Genomic DNA, 17,809 nt, shown 5'->3' with positions numbered 1-17,809 from the left:
GGGGCACTCCTGAGAGAGTATTGGCCATGCGTCCTTGTCCCCCGGCGATGCCCGGGGTCTCCCCGCAACCCTCTTCTGCCCCTGTCGCACCCCTGCCCACCCCAGCCTCCGCGGTGGCCTCTGCTGCCTGCCGCCGGGGTCCTCGCCGGCCCCCCGGGGGCTGCCTCCCCACTTGGCAAACACTGTCCCGGTGGCAGTGGCGATGGGGGCGCGCGGGAGAGGCGGCCTCACTGGGTGTCCTGCCCCGTCGGCTGGGCACAGGCACCAGGCTGCGCTCACCTGGTCCAGGGCGGAAGTGGGGGCAGCCGGCCCTCCCAGAGCAGCAGCGAGAGGAGATGAATAACTTAGGACGCCCCGAGCGCCCGCTCCCAGGGGCAGTGGGGCCTGGCCCTCCAGTCCGGTCCGTCCGGCCGCGGCATCCCGAGAGTCCGAAGCGTTGCCATCTTTACCTTTTATCTTCTTGGTTGGGTGGGTTTATTTTTATGTGTGGTTTTCTTTTGTTTTTGTTTTTTTTCCCGTTTGTCTTTTTTTTTTTCTCCTTTTTTTTTTTTTTTCTTTTTTCTTTTCCTCCTGTGTGTTATGTGTCTGTGTGTTTTGTCTTTCGGCCGGGCTGGGAGTCAGCGGGGTGTTCTTGCTTGCTCTAGCTTGCCACCGAAAACGTGGGCCGGGGGCCGGCTGTGTGGCTCCCCGCGATTCCCGGGACGAAGGAGCAGGGCGTGGGAAGAAATCTTTCTTATCCCAGATACCAGGACTGGGTGGCCCAAGGGGGACACAGAGAAAGAGAAAGAGAGAGAAGGAGAGAGAAGGGGGGTCAGGCTCCGCCAGCCACTGCCCATACCCACTGAGGCCCCCCTACCCCCTGGGACCTGGGACCTCTGTCTCCCCTATCCCAGACCTGGCATAACCGGCTGGGTGACCCTGGGCAAGTGACTTTGCCCCTAAGCAGAGCTGCTAGATAAACCTCAGGATATACAGTGACATCTGGATTCTAGATAAACTACGGATAAACCTGTTAATATAAGTCCATCTCATGCAACTTTTGGGATATACTTAGGCTAAAAAAAATTTATTATTTCTTTTCAATCCTTTATCTGGAATTGAAATCTACCCGAGCATTCTGTGGTTTTGTTTGCTAAATACAGCAACCTCACCCCCGCACCTCATTGCCCCGAGTATAAAATAGGGGAGGGGATCTGCCCACCTTGTCCGCAGAGGGTGACATTTTCCCATTTAACGGTTCCCCCAGAACCCCCATGAAAGAGGGACTACTGCCCCCCGACCCCGTTTTGCAGTGAAGAAAACTGGGGCTCAGAGGGGTAAGGTAACTTGCCCAAGCCCACCAGCGTGGGAGGGGAGAAGCCAGAATTCGAACTCAGGCCTGAGAGGCCTCAGTCCTCGCCTGTCCCCCTGCCTGGGGTTGACCCCTTAGCCTGGCCTTTGAGGGGGTCATGACTCCTACTTTCCAGAGGGGGAGACTGAGGCTCTGGGTCAGGTGGCCGGGTCTGCATGGACAGTTCTGGCCTGGGTCTCCACAGGGAAGCCGCTGTACAGACCCTTCCCCTGGAAATACATCCTTATTCGCCTGTGTGGGGCGGGCCTGGGGGTAGGTAACCCCCATCCCCACCCCACTGGGGTCACAGCAGCGCTGCTCCTCCACCCCCTGCTGAAAATCAATCGCACCCCCTCCAACCAGGCCACCCTGCAGCCGCTGGGCCATCCCATCAAACTGGCGCCATGGCTCCCAGCCCCCCACCTCCAGCCAAGTTCAAGTTCATCTTGGCCATTACCTCATGTCTGGTTTCCGTTGGCAACCAGACAGATTCTGGGCGTGACCCTCCCTGGTGGTGGCTGGCCTCCCCTAGGCCCTTCCTCCCTGCCTCCTCCCCTCCTAGGCTCTCTGCCCATAGCAGTGGGGGGGGGGGGCACCCTCAACTCAACATCGTCCCCCATCAGCTGAGGGGGAGACAGAGGCCACGTGGTGTCAGTAGTGAGTTCTGGGCTCTTCTGGCATCCCCCTGGCCTGGCTGGAGCCACCAGTGTGGCTTTGGGCATGTGGCTTAAATTCCTCTGGCCCTCGGTTTGCTCATCTGCTGAAGGGGCGTGATGGGCAAAGAGCTTCTGGTGTAACATGCTCGGCCGGGTGGACCCCTTCACACAGCGGAGGGGGCGGGGGTGTCAGAGTCCACAAGAGCCCCACTCTGGGGGCCAAAGTGATGGATGGCTCAGGACTGGGGGGACTGATGGTGAGAGACGGGGGTGGAGGGGATGAAGAAGGTGGGCAATCGATCAGGGAGGGATCAACCGACATCGATTGGGGGAGGGGCGCTGATTGAGGGGAGAGGCTATTGATCAGGGGGCAAGGCACTGACTGTGGGGAGGGCAGGAGATGGAAGGGAAGGTGGTGCGGGGAGAGAAGCCGCTGCAGGCTGGGGGGCAGGGGCCGGGGGTGGGGGCAGAGGAAAGCCAACCGGCCAGGAATAACGAAGGCGGAGGAAGTGCTGACTGGGCCAGAAAGGAGAGGCCTCTGGGCTCTGAGCCCTTTGCAAAGGGGCTCCAAGAGCGGGGAGCGGGTCTCATGGCCCCTTCCTCCCACCCTTCCCTCCTTCCAGGGTCTGCCAGGGGTGGGGGGCTGAACCCACCGGGGGACTTGGGTGCCCTTAGTCCAGGGACCCGTGGTCCTGCCTGCGTGGTGCTGGCGGGGTCCTCCACCAGACCCAGATGGGGGGCCTCGCCTTTTCCATAAGCCTTGGGGTCTCTCATCCGTCTGTCACCTTCCGTGCCACCCTCCCCCACCAGCCCCACGAAGTTCTTTCCAACTCCCAGCCCTGGCTGTGTGCTCCTGCCTCCCTCTCCATCCCTTCAGTGGTTCCCTTCGGCCCCCAGGCTAAAGCCCACATTTGAGGTCTTCCACATTCAGGCTCTTTCCTCATCATTTCCAGCCCTTGGCAGTGCTGATGCCCCTGCCTGGACACCCTACTCTACCTGACACCAGGCTCTCACCCCTCCCCACCCAAGCAGGGCCCTGGATGCGCCCCCCCGATCCCCAGGTTCCTCCACAGCCCCAGACCCACTCTCTCTGGGTCCCCAGTGGGGCCTGCTGGCCAAGGGGGGTGGTGACCAAAGGTGCCCCCCTCCCCGGCACCTTGGTTTCCCTCCCCTTGCAGGCCATTGGCTCCGGGTGGTCCCCCGTCCCCCCATGCAGGGGTTGACAATGGGGTGGGGGGGAAGCTGGGGAAGGGTTAAGGGGGCAGGGCCCCCTCCCTGTCACTTTTATTAGCTTTGCTTTCTGCAGCAATTAGGACATTCCCAGCCTCCAGCCGGGAGGGCTGTCAGGTGGGGGTGGGAGAGGAAACGCCTGGCTCCCTGAGCACCGGGGGGCAGGGGTGTCTAGGCCAGGACAGAACCCAAAACTCAAGGCGGGGAATCCTGGGGCCACCCCAGCTCGGTGGGTAACCCTGACCAAGTGACCCCCTCTGTCGGATCCTGGCTGGGGCTCTGTAAAGCAGGACACTTACAGTTTGGGTGTGCGAGGGTGTGTGGGGTGGTCTTGGCCTTTCAGTGCCCTTTCTGGGTAAAACTGGTCCCCTAATGCTCCAGACCCTTCAAAGACTCCCAGGAGGTGCCCAAGGCCAGAAGAAGAGACTGAAGTTCAGAGCTCCGCGCAGTTAGCCCTGGTACCCTGACCCCAGCACCCCCAGCTAAAGTCTGGGCAGGGAGGGAGGGGGATAGCCAGGTCCTGCCCACCCACTCTGTCCCCCTGAGCTGCCAGCAGCAACCTGGCCAGCCTCAGATGGTCGCCAGGGGTCCAGGCTGTGGTGGATGGTCAGCGTGGCCGATTCTGGTCTCATCCTCGTCTCTGGGGATGTGGCTACCACTCCACCGCCTCCCCATGCCTCCCCACGAACTCCACTGCGGGGGACCCTCCCAAAGTGGCTTGAGGATCCGAACCTGACCCCTGGGGACCCCACAAATCCCCATACTCTATGGCTCTGGGGATTTGGAGATGCTGGGCAGCCCTGAAGAGGTTTCTCTGTGTGCCTGGGCCTCACTGGGCCTGGAGCAGCTGGTGGCTGTTTCACATCCCATGACCCCCTCCCCAACACGCACCAGGGAGCACGGCTCTGGGGTCCAGCCGCCACCCTTGAACACCCCCTGCCGACACATTCCCGGCTTGCACGCAACACAGATGTGGACCCTGGCCCAAAGGCGGGTGTCGGGGACACGTGGGCAGGGGCTGAGGCCACCTCCCACCCCGAGAGAAGCTGGGAGCCATGAGTCTCAGTTCCAGACCCATCAAGGCTCTGCCCTGCACTGCTGTGCAGCCTCAGGCAACTCGCTCCTCCTCTCTGAGCCTCCTCGTCTCGTCCTCAGCCAGCCTCACGCCCCCGCCCTGGTGCGCGCTCAGCCGCAGTGATGCTCACCCCGCCTCTGCCGCCCCACTCCCACTTCGCAGGCTGGAGCCAGGGCTGGGGGCTTGCAGGTCCTACCAGGAGGCCCCGCCCCCTGCCATGGGCTGCCTCAGCCCCCCGCCTGCCCCTGGTGTCCTGGGGTCCTCTGGCACCCCCTACCCTCCCTCTCCTGTGGTCCCTCCCTCCGGCCGGCGTGGGAGGGGATGAAGGCTGGGGGGTTGAAAGCCTGGGCTGATGCGCTGTGTGATCCTGGGCAAATCCCCTTGCCTCTGCGAGCCTCAGTCTTCCCATAGGTACAAATGGGGCCAGGGCGGTGAAAATCCCAGCCCCACAGCAGCTCTGCCAGGAGTGTCCCCTGGCAGGATTTGGGGCCATACCACGTCCCCGGGCGTGGGCTCGAGGCCCTGGAAGGGGCTGGGAGGCTGGCCACCGTGCCAGGGGTGCGGCTGGCGGGAGCGGCACGGGACCCAGCAGGCCGGCCTCTCTCTGCGCGCCCAGGCCGGCCCCTCTGCCCTGCCCCTCCCACCCCCCCACCAGCCGGCCTCTTGGCCCCTACCTGTGCCTGATAAATGCCCGTTGGATCCCTTGGTCCTAATCCCACAAAGGAACGGTTTGCAGGGGACGTGCCGGGCGTAGAGTAGGCTGCGGGGAGGAGAGAGACCGAAAGCCCATTAGCGCGGGGGCGACGCGGGAGCACCAGAGAGGGTGGCCGCTGCCCAGGGTCACACAGCCGGGCCTTCATACCCAGCAGCCGGTGCCTCCGAGCTTGCCGCCCTCCCCCGATGGTCCAGGCACCCCGAAAAGCCCACGGTCTTGGGCCCCCGGGGTCACGCGGGCAGGTGTCTGCTGAGAGGGTAGGCGCAGGACGAAAGTTTCATAATCCAGAAACCGCCTGTGAATTATTCAGTGTTCCACTGCCTGGTCCATCCTGCTCCTGCAGCCTGCATCCCGCCGCGTGGGGGGCCGTGAATTATTGAGGGCGTTTTATTTATTAATTTCCCTCCTGGAGAGGGCATGGGGAAGGCTGCGTGTGTGCACATATATATATATGATTATATTTTAATCGCACTATGTTTTGCCGGCGAGTGAATGATTCGCAGCCCAGGCTGGGGAGGGGACAGGGGTGGCGGGAGGGTCCCCATGTGGTCTCCACCAGGGTGCAGATAAGTGGGAGGTGGTGAGGCTTGGGGGATTTGGGGGTGGGGGCTGGGAAGCAGGCTGCACCTGCAGTTCAGAAGCCGGAGCAGAGGAAGGAGAAGAAATCCGTGTTTCTCCCTCGCCCATTAAGCGTCACTGTAAGCCAGGCACTGGGCACTATCCCATTCTAACCCTCGGCAGCCTCAACGCGGCAGACGTGAACATTATGCCCATTTCACAGATGAGAAAGCAGGGAGAGTAGGTGAAGACCAGCGCCGCATGCCGACTCTGTCCTCTGCACCCGGCCTCCCGCTGAATGTTCTCCCTGATCTATTGCACTGACTCACTCGCCACCACCCTCTGGTGACTCTCCCATTTTGCGGCTGAGAAAACTGAGGCTCAGAGAGGGGAGGATGTTTGCCTAAGGTTACACAGGGAGCGAGATGCAGGGGCAGGATTGCAACCCAGTGCCCTGTGCTCCATCATGGTGTTTGGAGAAAGCCCGTCTGCACGTGAGGCTGCCCCGGGTCTCGGCAGGCAGTGGATGCTGGGGAAGAAATACTGGGGTGCTGAATGCGGGGAGGGGGGCCAATGGGGCCCAGATGGGAGGGCTGGCCCCTCCTGCTTGGGTGGGGTGAGGAATCTCATCTGGGGAGCGAGGGAGAGACACCCAAAGAGGAAGGGGATTTAGGGAGAGGCTGGGGGCAGAGCCACCACTGATGGGGTAGATAGACCCCAGGATGGGAATTCTAGGAACCTCTTCCCAGCCTGGAGCAGCCCTGGACTGGGGTTGGGGGTGGCGGGGGAGGGGGAGGTGCCCTGGGGGCTGGTGAGCCATAATCTGGAGCCACATCCAAAGGGTGGAAAGTTCTAGAAGGTTAGGAGACCAAGCCAGGGTCTCCCACCAGGCTACCACCTGGACCCACATCCAGAGAGCAGAAAGTTACACAAGGCGAGGCAGCCAACCCAGGGCCTCCTGGGGTCAGGTGGGCAGGCAGGGTGTGTCCTGTCTAAGGATGTGACCCAGCCCAGGTTACCAGCAGGAACAGGGCCCACTGGGGCCACTTTCCCCGGAGAATCCGGAACTCTGGAATTTCTATGTGAGATGTCCTGATTTTAAAGCCACCATCACCACAACAGATTCTCATTTTCCTCAGACAAAAGGCTTCTGGGGGCCGGGTCGGGCCCTCCCACCTCCAGTTTGAGATCTTCACCTACTGCCAGCTGCTTGTTGCACGGAAGAGGGTTTAGAGGCCCAGAGGGGGGACACGGGGGCCCCAGGCCACTCGGCCAATGGGGGCGGACCCCAGACTTGCCCCTGGCCATCCCCTCAGGCTGCCTTGGCCCTGTGTGGACCTGACCACGTGGGCCCCAGGCCTCCATCTGGGGACCCACCAAACTCGCCGGTACCCACCGGGCTGGGCCTGAGACCCCGACCCCAGAGGCAGGGCCGGGGAGGGGAGGGGCCCCTCGGGGACGCCTTCCCGGGTGCTTACAGGGCGAGGTCGGCGACGAGCTTCCTCCCTCGGAGGTGGGTTTGGTGGCGGGGGGGAGCGCCAGCCGCGGCAGCCCGGGGGGCGGGGGTGCCAGCATCTGAGCAGAAATGCAGTGACTGGACATTTTGAGCTGGCCACTTCCATTTAACTGGGGGGAACAGAGAGACAGGTGGTTAAGGCGGCGGGCGCCCCCTCCGCCTCGGGCTGCCGTCCACCCCGGGGCTGTGGACCGGCCTGGTGGGCACGGCCGGGACGAGTTTGGTGGGTGCCCGGTGCTCGCCTGACCCCGCAGGCCTCCAGCATCCTGGGATCGCCATGCCTTCCCTGCCTCCTCAGGCTACTGTGTACCCACTGGCTTTCCTTCCACGCCTCCTAAACAGCATCGCTGGACCTCATGGGTGGCCTAGACGCATCTCCCCGCATTTGCCGCGAGTACGCATTCATTCATCCACCACCTCGCCCACAGTTCCCAAATCTGAAAGGCTCCGGACACCAAAAGCTTTGGTGGAAGTCTGGCCAAAGGCGGCCTGAGCTCAGCCGTAACCGTGTTCGATTTGGGGGCTTCCTAGAATACCGTCCGCTCAGACATCTGAAAAAGCCTGAATTCCCACCCGGTCTGGCTCCAGGGGCTGTGGACCCCGCCGTTTGTAAAACAGAAGCTGCCCTGGCGGAGGAAGGGCTGCCTGACACTTGCGCCAGGGCCCCAGGGAGGTCGTGCCCCCCAAACTCACCGGTCCAGGCTGCTGACTGGCCGGATCGCAGGCCAGCGACACGAGATCTTTGAGCGGGTCCTGGGGGTTGAGGTGAGGTGGGTAGCGGATGGCCGTGTGCGGGAAGTAGGTGGAGGCCGTCTGGGGCAGGATGGATGTGGTGGGGAAGTGCAGGGCCGAGGACGGGTGAGGGCTCCGGGCGATCCCTGTGGAGAGGAGGGGGGCAGTGGTCACCAGGGGCTCCCGCCAGGCCACCCTGTCTCCGAGTGACTGTTTGTGGGTGTGCGTCACGCCCACGCTGCGGCACCTTTAATAATACGAATATGTGGAGACCCAGTGGCATCTGCCATGACCAGGCCCTGCTGTCATTTACACGCCCAGATTCGATGAATCTACTGTGACCCCCACAGAGTTCTGGCGTCACCCCTTGGAGCACTTTTTTTATTTTATTTTTTTAAATTTATTTATTTTTGGCTTGCAGGATCTTAGTCCCCCAACCAGGGACCTGGGCCGTCGGCAGTGAAACCGCTGAGTCCTAACCACTGGACCGCCAGGGAATTCCCATCATGTCTTTTTTTAAGACAGAGGATGGGGGATTCCCTGGTGGCACAGTGGTTGAGAATCTGCCTGCTAATGCAGGGGACACGGGTTCGAACCCTGGTCTGGGAAGATCCCACATGCCGCGGAGCAACTAGGCCCGTGAGCCACAACTACTGAGCCTGCGCATCTGGAGCCTGTGCTCCACAATAAGAGAGGCCACGATAGCGAGAGGCCCGCGCGCTGCGATGAAGAGTGGCCTTCAGAGGGCACCTCCTCTGCCCCAGCCACAGAGCAAGCAGCCTGACTGGCCACACCCTGACCTGGGGCTCGGCTAGCTCTTTCCATAAATGGCTGGTGGGTCAATATTTTTTTTTAATTGAGATATTATTTGCACACTATAAAATCCATGCTTCTAAAGTGTACAATTCACTGTGTTTTTTTAGCACATTCACAGAGTTGTATGACCATCACTACAATCTCTTTTAGAACATTCTCATCCCCCTGAAAGGAAACCCCGTCCCAATTAGCACCACCCCCATCCCCTCCCCAGCCCCTGACAACCAGGAAGCCACTCTCTGTCTGTAGATTTCCCATCAATGGAATCACCCACTGTGTGTCCTTCTGTGTCTGGCTTCTCTCACTGAGTATCGTGTTCTCAGGGTCCATCCACGTGGTAGTGTCAGGGCTTCACCCCTTTTCATGGCTGAGTAATATTCCAGTGTGGTATTTGTTGTTTTTTTTCTTTTTCTAAACAAGTCAGTGACTTTTAGTATATTCACTTCGTAATTCCAGAACCAGTTCACTGCCCCCAAAAGAAGCCCTGTGTCCACTAGTGGTCACTCCCCCTTCCTCTCTCTCTAGCCCCTGGCCAGACAGTAAATACTTTTGGCTTTCCAGGCCATAGGGTCTCTGATGCAGCTACTCAACGCTGCTCTTGTTGCCTGAAAGCCACCACAGATGACATGTAAACAGATGGGTGTGGCCCTCCGCCAATAAAACTTTATTTACAAGAACGGTGGCAGTTGGGGGGCCTGCTTGGCCGGCTCCTAGTCTAAACTGTTGTGCTATTTTGATGTTTGCCTCTGCCCTGTATGTGTATTTGCCCTTGTATGGAACTAAATCATCATTATCACAACCAAGGGGCAACAGGTGACATTCAAGCTCTTATCTAACTCATTGTGATTTAATTCATTCGGTCCTATGGACAGCCCTGGGAGGGGGACGTTTATGAGCCCAGTGGACGGGTGACGGGCTCAGCTCACACCCCACGCTGTCTGTGTGGCTGAGAGCTCCCGTACCCCTGTATGGCCTGTGTGTGTCCTTCTGCGTGTCTGCCTCCTATTGCGGCCATTCCGCCCCGGGGTCCGTCGGTGGGCCGCTTGAGTATGACACATGGGGAGCAGGTTGAGGGATGAGTCCCGGGCTGCACCTCCATGTACAGAAGGGGAAACTGAGGCCCCAAAAGAGTCAGGCCCAGGTGCTCTCTACCATGGCAGCTGCAGGCTTTCCTGCCCGGGTGGGAGGCTACAGAAATAGGACTTGTGGTCAGACAGCCGGTGGGACTTCCCCGGCCATAAATGGCCTGGTTAGAGGGCTCAGCCGCCCCTCCCCGCCCGGGGCCCGCGGTGCTCACCACTGTGCACGGCGATGACGGGCCGGTGGTGCTGGGTGAAGCTGGAGAGGCGGGGCGAGTCCTGGGGAGACGGACTGTTGAAAGGGGACTTGTCCATCTCTGTTTTCTTCACCGGGGATGAGATGCCTGCGGGGAGGGCCAGAGGGTCAAGGGCCAGCAGGCAGGGTTATTCCACTCCCAGGACCCCTGCACCTCCCCGCAGAGCCCCTGCCCCCACTTCTCCCAGCAACCCATGGACGAGGGGCTGGGAGCCCATTGTAAGGAGGGGCAAAGCAAGGCTGAGAGCTGGGAAGGGGGCCGCCCAGGGTCACACGGCCCACGGGAGGAGGAGTCTGACGCCACACGGGCCCCTGGACGACAGAGTCCGGCCCCCACCTTCTCTCCTTCCAGACGTAAGTCGGCTCAGGGCTGCCCCCTGCCCCCCAGGGACACCAGAGCCCTAGAGAAGGCCGCAGGGTGGGCAGAGGATTGGTCCAAAGCCCCAAAGCCCAAGTGGCTCTGTGCTTGTGCCCCCCCCCACCGATCCTTACCCAGGGGACAGAACCTTCCCTGTAGGGCCATCGTGAGTAGTAAATGCAATACAACATGTAAAGCCGTTAGATCAGGGCCTGGCACACACCCACGCACTGGAATTACTTGCTGCCATTCCTCTGCAGACGGGGGTCTCACTATCTACCCCGGTGGCCCTGGGGAACCCAGAAGGTCTCCAGCTCGGCCTCAATGAATAAAAGGTGTAAAACGGGCGCATACAGCCTCCGTGGAGGCCGTGGCACAGAATGGACGCTGGCTCGGGAGAAGCCTTGTCATGACATGGAAGACGGACCCCAGAGATGCGGGGCACACGTCCGCCCTGAAGAACCATGAATGCCCCCCGCCTGCCTCCCTGCATCCCACCCCCCACTCCCACCCCGCTCTGCAGAGGCTTTTTCTAGTGACAGCAAAGGATGACGACGTGTCTGAAAACAGGCAGAGTCCTTGGCCTGGCCCCTTCTCTGGAATTGGGCTCTGGGGGAAGTGGGGATCTGGAGATAGACATGTTTAGGAATTGTTTTAAAATCCATTTTACAGTGAAACACACCCACTGAGGCCCACAGTGGATCCACACATGGTGGGGGTTGTGTTTTTTTTTTTAATAGTTTTTATCGGAGTCTAGTTGATTTACAATGCTGCGTTAGCTTCAGGGGCACAGCAAAGTGAGTCAGTTATACACATACATGTATCCCCTCTGTTTTAGATTCCTTTCCCACATAGGTCACCACAGAGTACTAAGTGGAGTTCCCTGTGCTACATGGCAGGTCCCTATTAGCCAGGTTTTTTTTTTTTGCGGTACGCGGGCCTCTCACTGCTGTGGCCTCTCCCGTTGCGGAGCACAGGCTCCGGACGCGCAGGCTCAGCGGCCATGGCTCACGGGCCCAGCCGCTCCACGGCACGTGGGATCTTCCCGGACCGGGGCACGAACTCTCAAAGAGTCGGCAGGCGGACTCTCAACCACTGTGCCACCAGGGAAGCCCTTAGCCAAGTATTTTATACAGAGTGGTGTGTATATGTCAATCCCAATCTCCCAATTCATCCCTCCCTCTCCCTTGCCCCCTGGCAACCATAAGATTCTTTCCTACATCTGTGACTCTACTTCTGTTTTGTAAATAAGTTCGTTTGTACCTTTTTTTTTTTTTTTAGATGCCACACATAAGCGGTGTCATGTGATACTTGCCTTTCTCTGACTTACTTCACCCAGTATGACAGTCTCTAGGGACACACTGCCTGCCACCCCGCAAAAGGTGGCCTCTTAGGCTGCACACATCAGGGCCGGGGTCATTCTCTGTGGATCGTCCTCGGCGCCGTGGGGTGTGGTGCAGCCTCCCTGGCTCCACCCACTCGACGCCAGGAGCACCCCCAGTCATGACAACCATAGATGTCCCCAGACATGGCTCAGTGTCCCCTGGGGCAGAGCTGCCCCAGTTAGGACCCCCGCCCTCCTCCGAGGCCCGCCGCCGTTTCTGGGGTCTCGGGTTGATGGTTCTGCGAGTGGGCATCTGCGTGGGTCCCCAGGGCTGTCCCACCTGAGATGCTGCTGCATTCCCCCCACCCCTACTGTGGCATTTCCACGTGGGGTGCTTTCATTCTCTGCGATGGCACAGCCAGGGGTGAGCCAGATCTGGGAACCAGCCCCCTGATGGGCACTCAGGCCACCATCCGCTTTTGCTGTTACAGACGCTGCTGCCCTGGTCGGCTCTGGGTGCGCATCAGTGTGTGAGCGGGGGAGCGTGTCCTGGGATGCGGTTGGCGGCCCAGAGGGACCTGGCAGCCAAGCGGGGCCTTGGGTGCAGGCCCAGGCTTTCCCAGGGACAGGAGGAGCTGGTGGCATCCAGGGCGGCCGGCAGGGAGGAGGCTGGCCCTGCTGTGTGTGCGTGCGTGCGTGCGTGCGTGTGTGTGTGTGTTTGTGTTGGGCTCCCGGCTGGCTCAGGGCTGCAGGGGGAATGAGGTTACGGCTGTCAGATGCTCACTTAGGATTTCCTAGAACAGCCTGTCCTGGATGGAAATAGCCTGGCGTGGACCCTGCCCCCAGCTGCACCTCCGTAGGCCCTTCTAGAGCTTCCTGAGATGGGGCCTTGGGGAGCCAGGGTCCAGGAGGGGGGCGGGGGGCGCCCGGCACTGCAAGAAAGAGTCACTCTCCTGCCTGCGTTCCTGCATCTGAACAAACATGCTGGGAACGGCCCCACGTGAGCAACCGGTTAACACAGTGCCCGTACATGCCCCATCAAAGCACGCATCTCTCCATTTAACAGGCGTGCCCTTGACCTCCCCGATCCGAGTGGCCATCTTTCTGATTAACATACATATCTCCACGTAAGCGTCAAGCACCCCTACGTCCCCCGTCGAAGACACAAACCTTAACGGACGCACGTGCCTGTAGGTGCCCACCCCCAAGTATCTTTCCACTTGCCTGTCACACGTGCCTGTCTGTCCCCCGTTTAAGCACATACGCTTCATCTAACAGGTGGGCCTGTACATCCCCCATCTGAGCACCCACCCGTCTGCTTGACAAACTAGCCTGTCCCCCTGCAGTGCCAGCTCCCCTGGGGGGCCCACTGCAGGCAACCACTGGGTCTCCAGGGCCCGGAACACAGGGTGGGCAGAGAGTGTGTGGAGTGTACAGGTGGGTGGACGGAGCGCAGTTCTGCTGGGATCAGCCACCACTCACTGGGCACTTAACACGTGGGATGGCCTCCCCCACTACCCCCAGCACTGCTGACACCGGTCATCCTCAGCGGGCCCATCCTGGGCGCTGTGGGGTGTGGAGCAGCATCCCTGGTCCCACCCACTGGATGCCAGGAGCCCCCCAGTCATGATGGCTGGAGACGTCCCGGACACCGCCCAGTGTCCTCTGGGGGCAGAACTGACCCTCTGAGAGGTCCTGGGGAGCCAAGAAGTGGTGGAGCTGGGATTCAAAGGCAACTCTGTAACTCCTCAGGCCACGCTCTGCCACCCCCACCTGCCCTCCAAGTTCAGAAAGAGATGGGGGGAGAGGAGAGAGATTGGAGTTCCATGCTTCACTCCATATAATAACTGCCTGTGAGAGGCCCATGTTCCCTGGGGGAGGGTCACAGAAGCAGCAAGAGCAAAGCACTCTGGGACCCCTTTCTGCCCCGCTTGGCTGGGTAATCAGGGAAGGCCTTGGGAGGATGTGGCCAGGAGGAGAAAGGGCACTCCTGGTGCTCCTGGCCCAGGCACGGAAGGGGCAAAGGGCTGGAAGCTGGTGTATGGGGTCTGAGAGATGTGTCTGCAGGGGTCTTGCCTGGGCGGGGCTGGCAAGATTTCCCCCAGGCCTCTGCCCCTCCAGGGCACCGGAGTGAGGAGGCTGGGGCTGGGAGGTTAGCTGGGCGCTGCCCATGGTGGCCACAGCGGAGGAAGGGAGAGAGTACTCTAATCAGCTTAACCCCCTTAATGAACAGCTAATTGGGGACTGTCTAGACAGGAAGCCAGAGGAAGCCAGGAAGAGGAGAAAAAGGAGGAGAAGGATGGGCAGGAAGGGGAAGAAGAGGGAGGGAGAAGAGAGGGAGGAAAAGATAGAATTCATGTCTCCCTACGAGCCTGTGAGCACCCGGAAGGCAGGGGCAGGGACACACTAGGGGTTTGTACTGAGACTCCCACAGGAGGGAGTGAGTCTGCCATCACCTGAGGCAACCAATGGGAGCTATAGGAGGACTGACCCCCTCTGGCATTCCCTTCCAGCTCTGTGATTTCCCCATCGCACACCAGAAGCTGGTACAGGCTTCCTCTTTGTCCTCCCGCATCATGGCCACTTTATTCTCAGTGTAGGAAGGTTGGATCAAGCCCCAGTGACTCTCTCTAGCATTTCCTTCCTTTTAAAATTTTGTTTTTCTTTTTTGAGCATCCTGAATTGAATGCTGGGTTCTTTATTTCCAGCCTTTCTCTTTTTCCAATTAAAGCTACAATTTTTCCTCTCAGGGCTGCTGTGGCTACATCAGCACAGGCTGTCTTTCAGCTCCAAATAGTATTCACTTTATATGTAGACAACCTCTTCAATCACAGTGTTAGTGAGAGGTGCTTTTGAGTTCCCAATCAGTAAATGATAGGGCAGAAGTTAACTGTCTCCCAATATCTGCTTTACCCTTCTTCCTTAGTAACAGAACGCTTGATGTGAGATGGGCACATAATTGACCCAAATAAGATTACATTTCCCAGCATCCTTTGCAGCAGAGTATGGCCTTAGGACTAACTCAGGGGCCCAGAGATAAGCAGAAGGGGTAAGTGCACCTTCTGAAAATTATTCTTAAAGGGAGAGGACATGCCCAGACTTGACCCTTCTTTCCTGCTGGCTGGAAAGCAGACATGATGGCTGGAGCTCCAGCAGTTATCTTGGACCATGAGGTAGGAATGAAAACCACATTCAGTGGCACATAAGGCAGGAGACTGAGTCCCTCACATCACACTTGCCCAGGGCGGCTGATGGCTGGACATTTATTTGTGAGAGAAATGCACTTCCTTTTGTATTTTCTGCTATCTACAATCAGACTTAAAGCTTACTGAATACAGGTCTTTATAGAGACAAACTTTAGAAAGATAGGGAACCCACAGAGACAGAAACGTAGAGACACTCTGACCCATAAATTAAAGCCTAGGGCTTCCCTGGTGGCGCAGTGGTTGGGAGTCCGCCTGCCGATGCAGGGTACATGGGTTCGTGCCCCGGTTCAGGAAGATCCCACATGCCACGGAGCGGCTGGGCCCGTGAGCCATGGCCGCTGAGCCTGCGCGTCCAGAGCCTGTGCTCCGCAACGGGAGAGGCCACAACAGTGAGAGGCCCACGTACCGCAAAAAAAAAAAAAAAAAGTTAAAGCCTAATAAATAGAGAGGTCCTCCCAGCATTAGATACCTGGGAGCCCACAATGAGGAAGAGGGAGGAGGCTTGGGACCTCAAATGTCACAACCAGCTGTGTTAGAGACCGATTCCAAGAGATGGGAATTTTATAAAGACATGAACACCAAAGAAACTCTCCTGTTTCCTGGTCACTTATGTGCCAGGTGGTTGCTTAAGTCACATTCTATCGTGTCCTCCTTCCAACTCTCCAAAAGAATGATGGTTTTCATCACCCCAACTTTGAAGATGAGGCAACCGAGGCTCAGAGATGTTAAGTCACCTGCCCAAGGTTACACAGCCCACACACCACACAGTGAGCCAAAGACAGAGCCGGGATTTGAACCCTGGTCTCTCTGATGCCTGAACCTGCCGTCTTTTTTTCTCTCTCTCTTTCTTTCTTTTATTGAAGAAGAGTTGATTTACAATAATTCAGGTATACAGCAAAATGTTTCAGTTCCATATATATAAGTATATATATGTGTGTGTGTATATATATATATATATATATATATATATATATATCAGATTCTTTTCTGTTATAATGAAACTGCCCTCTTAATTGTAATGTTATGTTGCTTTTCAAGAATCCTATAGGTATGGCACTTTGTATAGACAGATCTTTATAAGAAATCAGACTCTACAGGGAAGAGGGAAAGAGGAGGAGGGAGAGAGAAGAAAACAAATCCTAAAGTATACTGGGTACCTATTATGTGCCAGGCCTGTTTTAGGGACATCAAATGCATTAATTCACTTAATCCCCACAATAAACCTATGGGGTGGGTACTGCAGGTATTAACACCCCCATTTTACAGATGAAGAAGCCGAGGCGCAGAGAGGTGGGGTCACCAGGAAGCTGCAAGGGCTGGGGGACTCGAGTGTCCACGTTCATAACCACTAGGCTATACGGTGGGGTGAACCCTTGTTAAGGGATAAGGGACCGGGTAGAGACATGCTTCTAAAGCTGGAGGGCACAGACCCCGCTGAGAATCTGAGGAATGCCAGGGGCATCCTCCCCACAGGCTCCTCTGCAAACCATTTCCTTTAAGTGCAACGCTGGCCCACTGAAGAGCAGAATCTTAAGGTGAAAGGGATTTTTTTTTTTTTGGCCGCGCGGCACGTCTTGCATGATCTTAGTTCCCCTACCAGGGATTGAATCCGGGCCACAGCAGTGGTGAAAGCACCGAGTCCTAACCACTGGACCACCAGGGACTTCCCAGAAAGGGATTCTTTAGATGAGAACCTGTGATGGAGATGGAAACTCCAAAGAAGGGAAATCTTTGGAGAATGCCCTTAGGGAGACGGTAAGTAAACAAAGAATCAGGAGGAGCCAGCACTCAACAGAAAAAAGCTTCTACGGAACTGCTGACCCTACAGAACAGGAGCCCCATGAAACAGACACTCTGGAGAGGACCATATGAAGACAGAAGAGCAACAAGAAAATCTACCAGGAAAAGGATGCTATAAGAAAAGAGGCGGGGCTCCTATGGAACTGGACTCACAGAGAGCAAGATCCCATGGAGATGGGAATCTTGCAAAAAAAAAAAAAAGGACTCCAGGGAGGACCCCAGCGGAAAGGTAACCCACATATCAGGACGCTGTAGTTGAGGGTCTACGGCAGACCCGAGGATGAAGCACCCTGTTGATCAGAATCGCTACTGAGTCAATTCTGTATAGCAGGAACCCCACAGAGATGGGCCGTTAACAGGCAGAGGGCAGGAAAGTCGGGCAAGGGATAATCTCCACCCTCCCCGGCCAGAGCGGAACCAAAGAGCTCCGGGAACGCGAACCCGGACTTTACTTCCAACCGCGCGCAGCCTGCGAGACTACAATTCCCAGGAGGCCCCGCGGCTCCAGGCCGACTCTCCGCCCCGGGGTGCCCGCGCAGTGCCTGCCGGAACACGTAGTCACTGTCGCGGTAACCTAGACCGGAAGGTCGGTCAGGCCCCGCCGCCAGCCCCACCTCCTTCCATGTCCTCCGTCCAGTTGCGGCTGCTACTCGTGGGAGAGCTGGGCGAGGTGTAGTAATCGCCGCCGGGGCTCGTGTCCACGTCTTCCTCCATCGAGCCCGATTTGTGCCGCTTGCTCCTAAGGGGCGAGGAAGGAAGCCAGCAGACCGGTTACCACGGAGACGGGCCCGGCTTGCTTGGCTACTTCCGGCTCTTAGGGGGCAGGGCGAGGAGGGTGCTATCGCGAGACGTCACGCGAGCCGCGGACTTTCGGCTGCTTCTCAGATGACATCCGCTTTAACCTGCCCATCACTTGGGTGGGACACCTGGGGCCAGGGGCAGGGAGGGACTCAGCAGAGGGCCAGGCTAGCAAGCTAGCAGAGTGGAGACTAAAGCCCTGAAAGCCTGGCTGTTCGCTTGACCTACTGTAATCCTCAGAACAACCTGGTAGGATTATGATCCCACTTAGCAGGTGAGGAAACCGAGGCAAACAGAATGTGACCGGCTCACGATCACACAGCATATCTCAGCAAGAACCGATGTCTGTGTTCTCATGGA

General features: G+C 58.2%; 1 protein-coding gene across 3 annotated transcripts in view; it reads right to left on the bottom strand.

Moving 5' to 3' along the window:
• Positions 1–531: 531 nt before the first annotated feature.
• Positions 532–17,809, bottom strand: part of NFIC (nuclear factor I C) — a 48,685-nt gene continuing 31,407 nt past the window's right edge. The window contains exons 5-10 of one of the 3 annotated variants that reach the window (XM_024740026.1): positions 17,266–17,390; positions 9,926–10,051; positions 7,774–7,958; positions 7,043–7,190; positions 4,966–5,051; positions 532–751 (exon numbers count right to left, since the gene is read on the bottom strand). In XM_024740026.1, coding sequence (XP_024595794.1) covers positions 734–751; positions 4,966–5,051; positions 7,043–7,190; positions 7,774–7,958; positions 9,926–10,051; positions 17,266–17,390 — 688 coding nt within the window. In that variant the 3' untranslated portion in view covers positions 532–733. The remainder of the gene's footprint in view (positions 752–4,965; positions 5,052–7,042; positions 7,191–7,773; positions 7,959–9,925; positions 10,052–17,265; positions 17,391–17,809) is intronic. The other 2 variants (XM_024740027.1, XM_024740028.1) reach the window with 2 other exon arrangements.

The sequence above is a fragment of the Neophocaena asiaeorientalis genome, unplaced genomic scaffold (assembly GCF_003031525.2).
Source record: "Neophocaena asiaeorientalis asiaeorientalis breed wild unplaced genomic scaffold, Neophocaena_asiaeorientalis_V1.1 scaffold469, whole genome shotgun sequence".
NCBI classification, from domain to species: Eukaryota; Metazoa; Chordata; class Mammalia; order Artiodactyla; family Phocoenidae; genus Neophocaena; species Neophocaena asiaeorientalis.
Note: the sequence above shows the minus strand (reverse complement) of the source record. Positions and strands in the feature narration are given on the sequence as shown.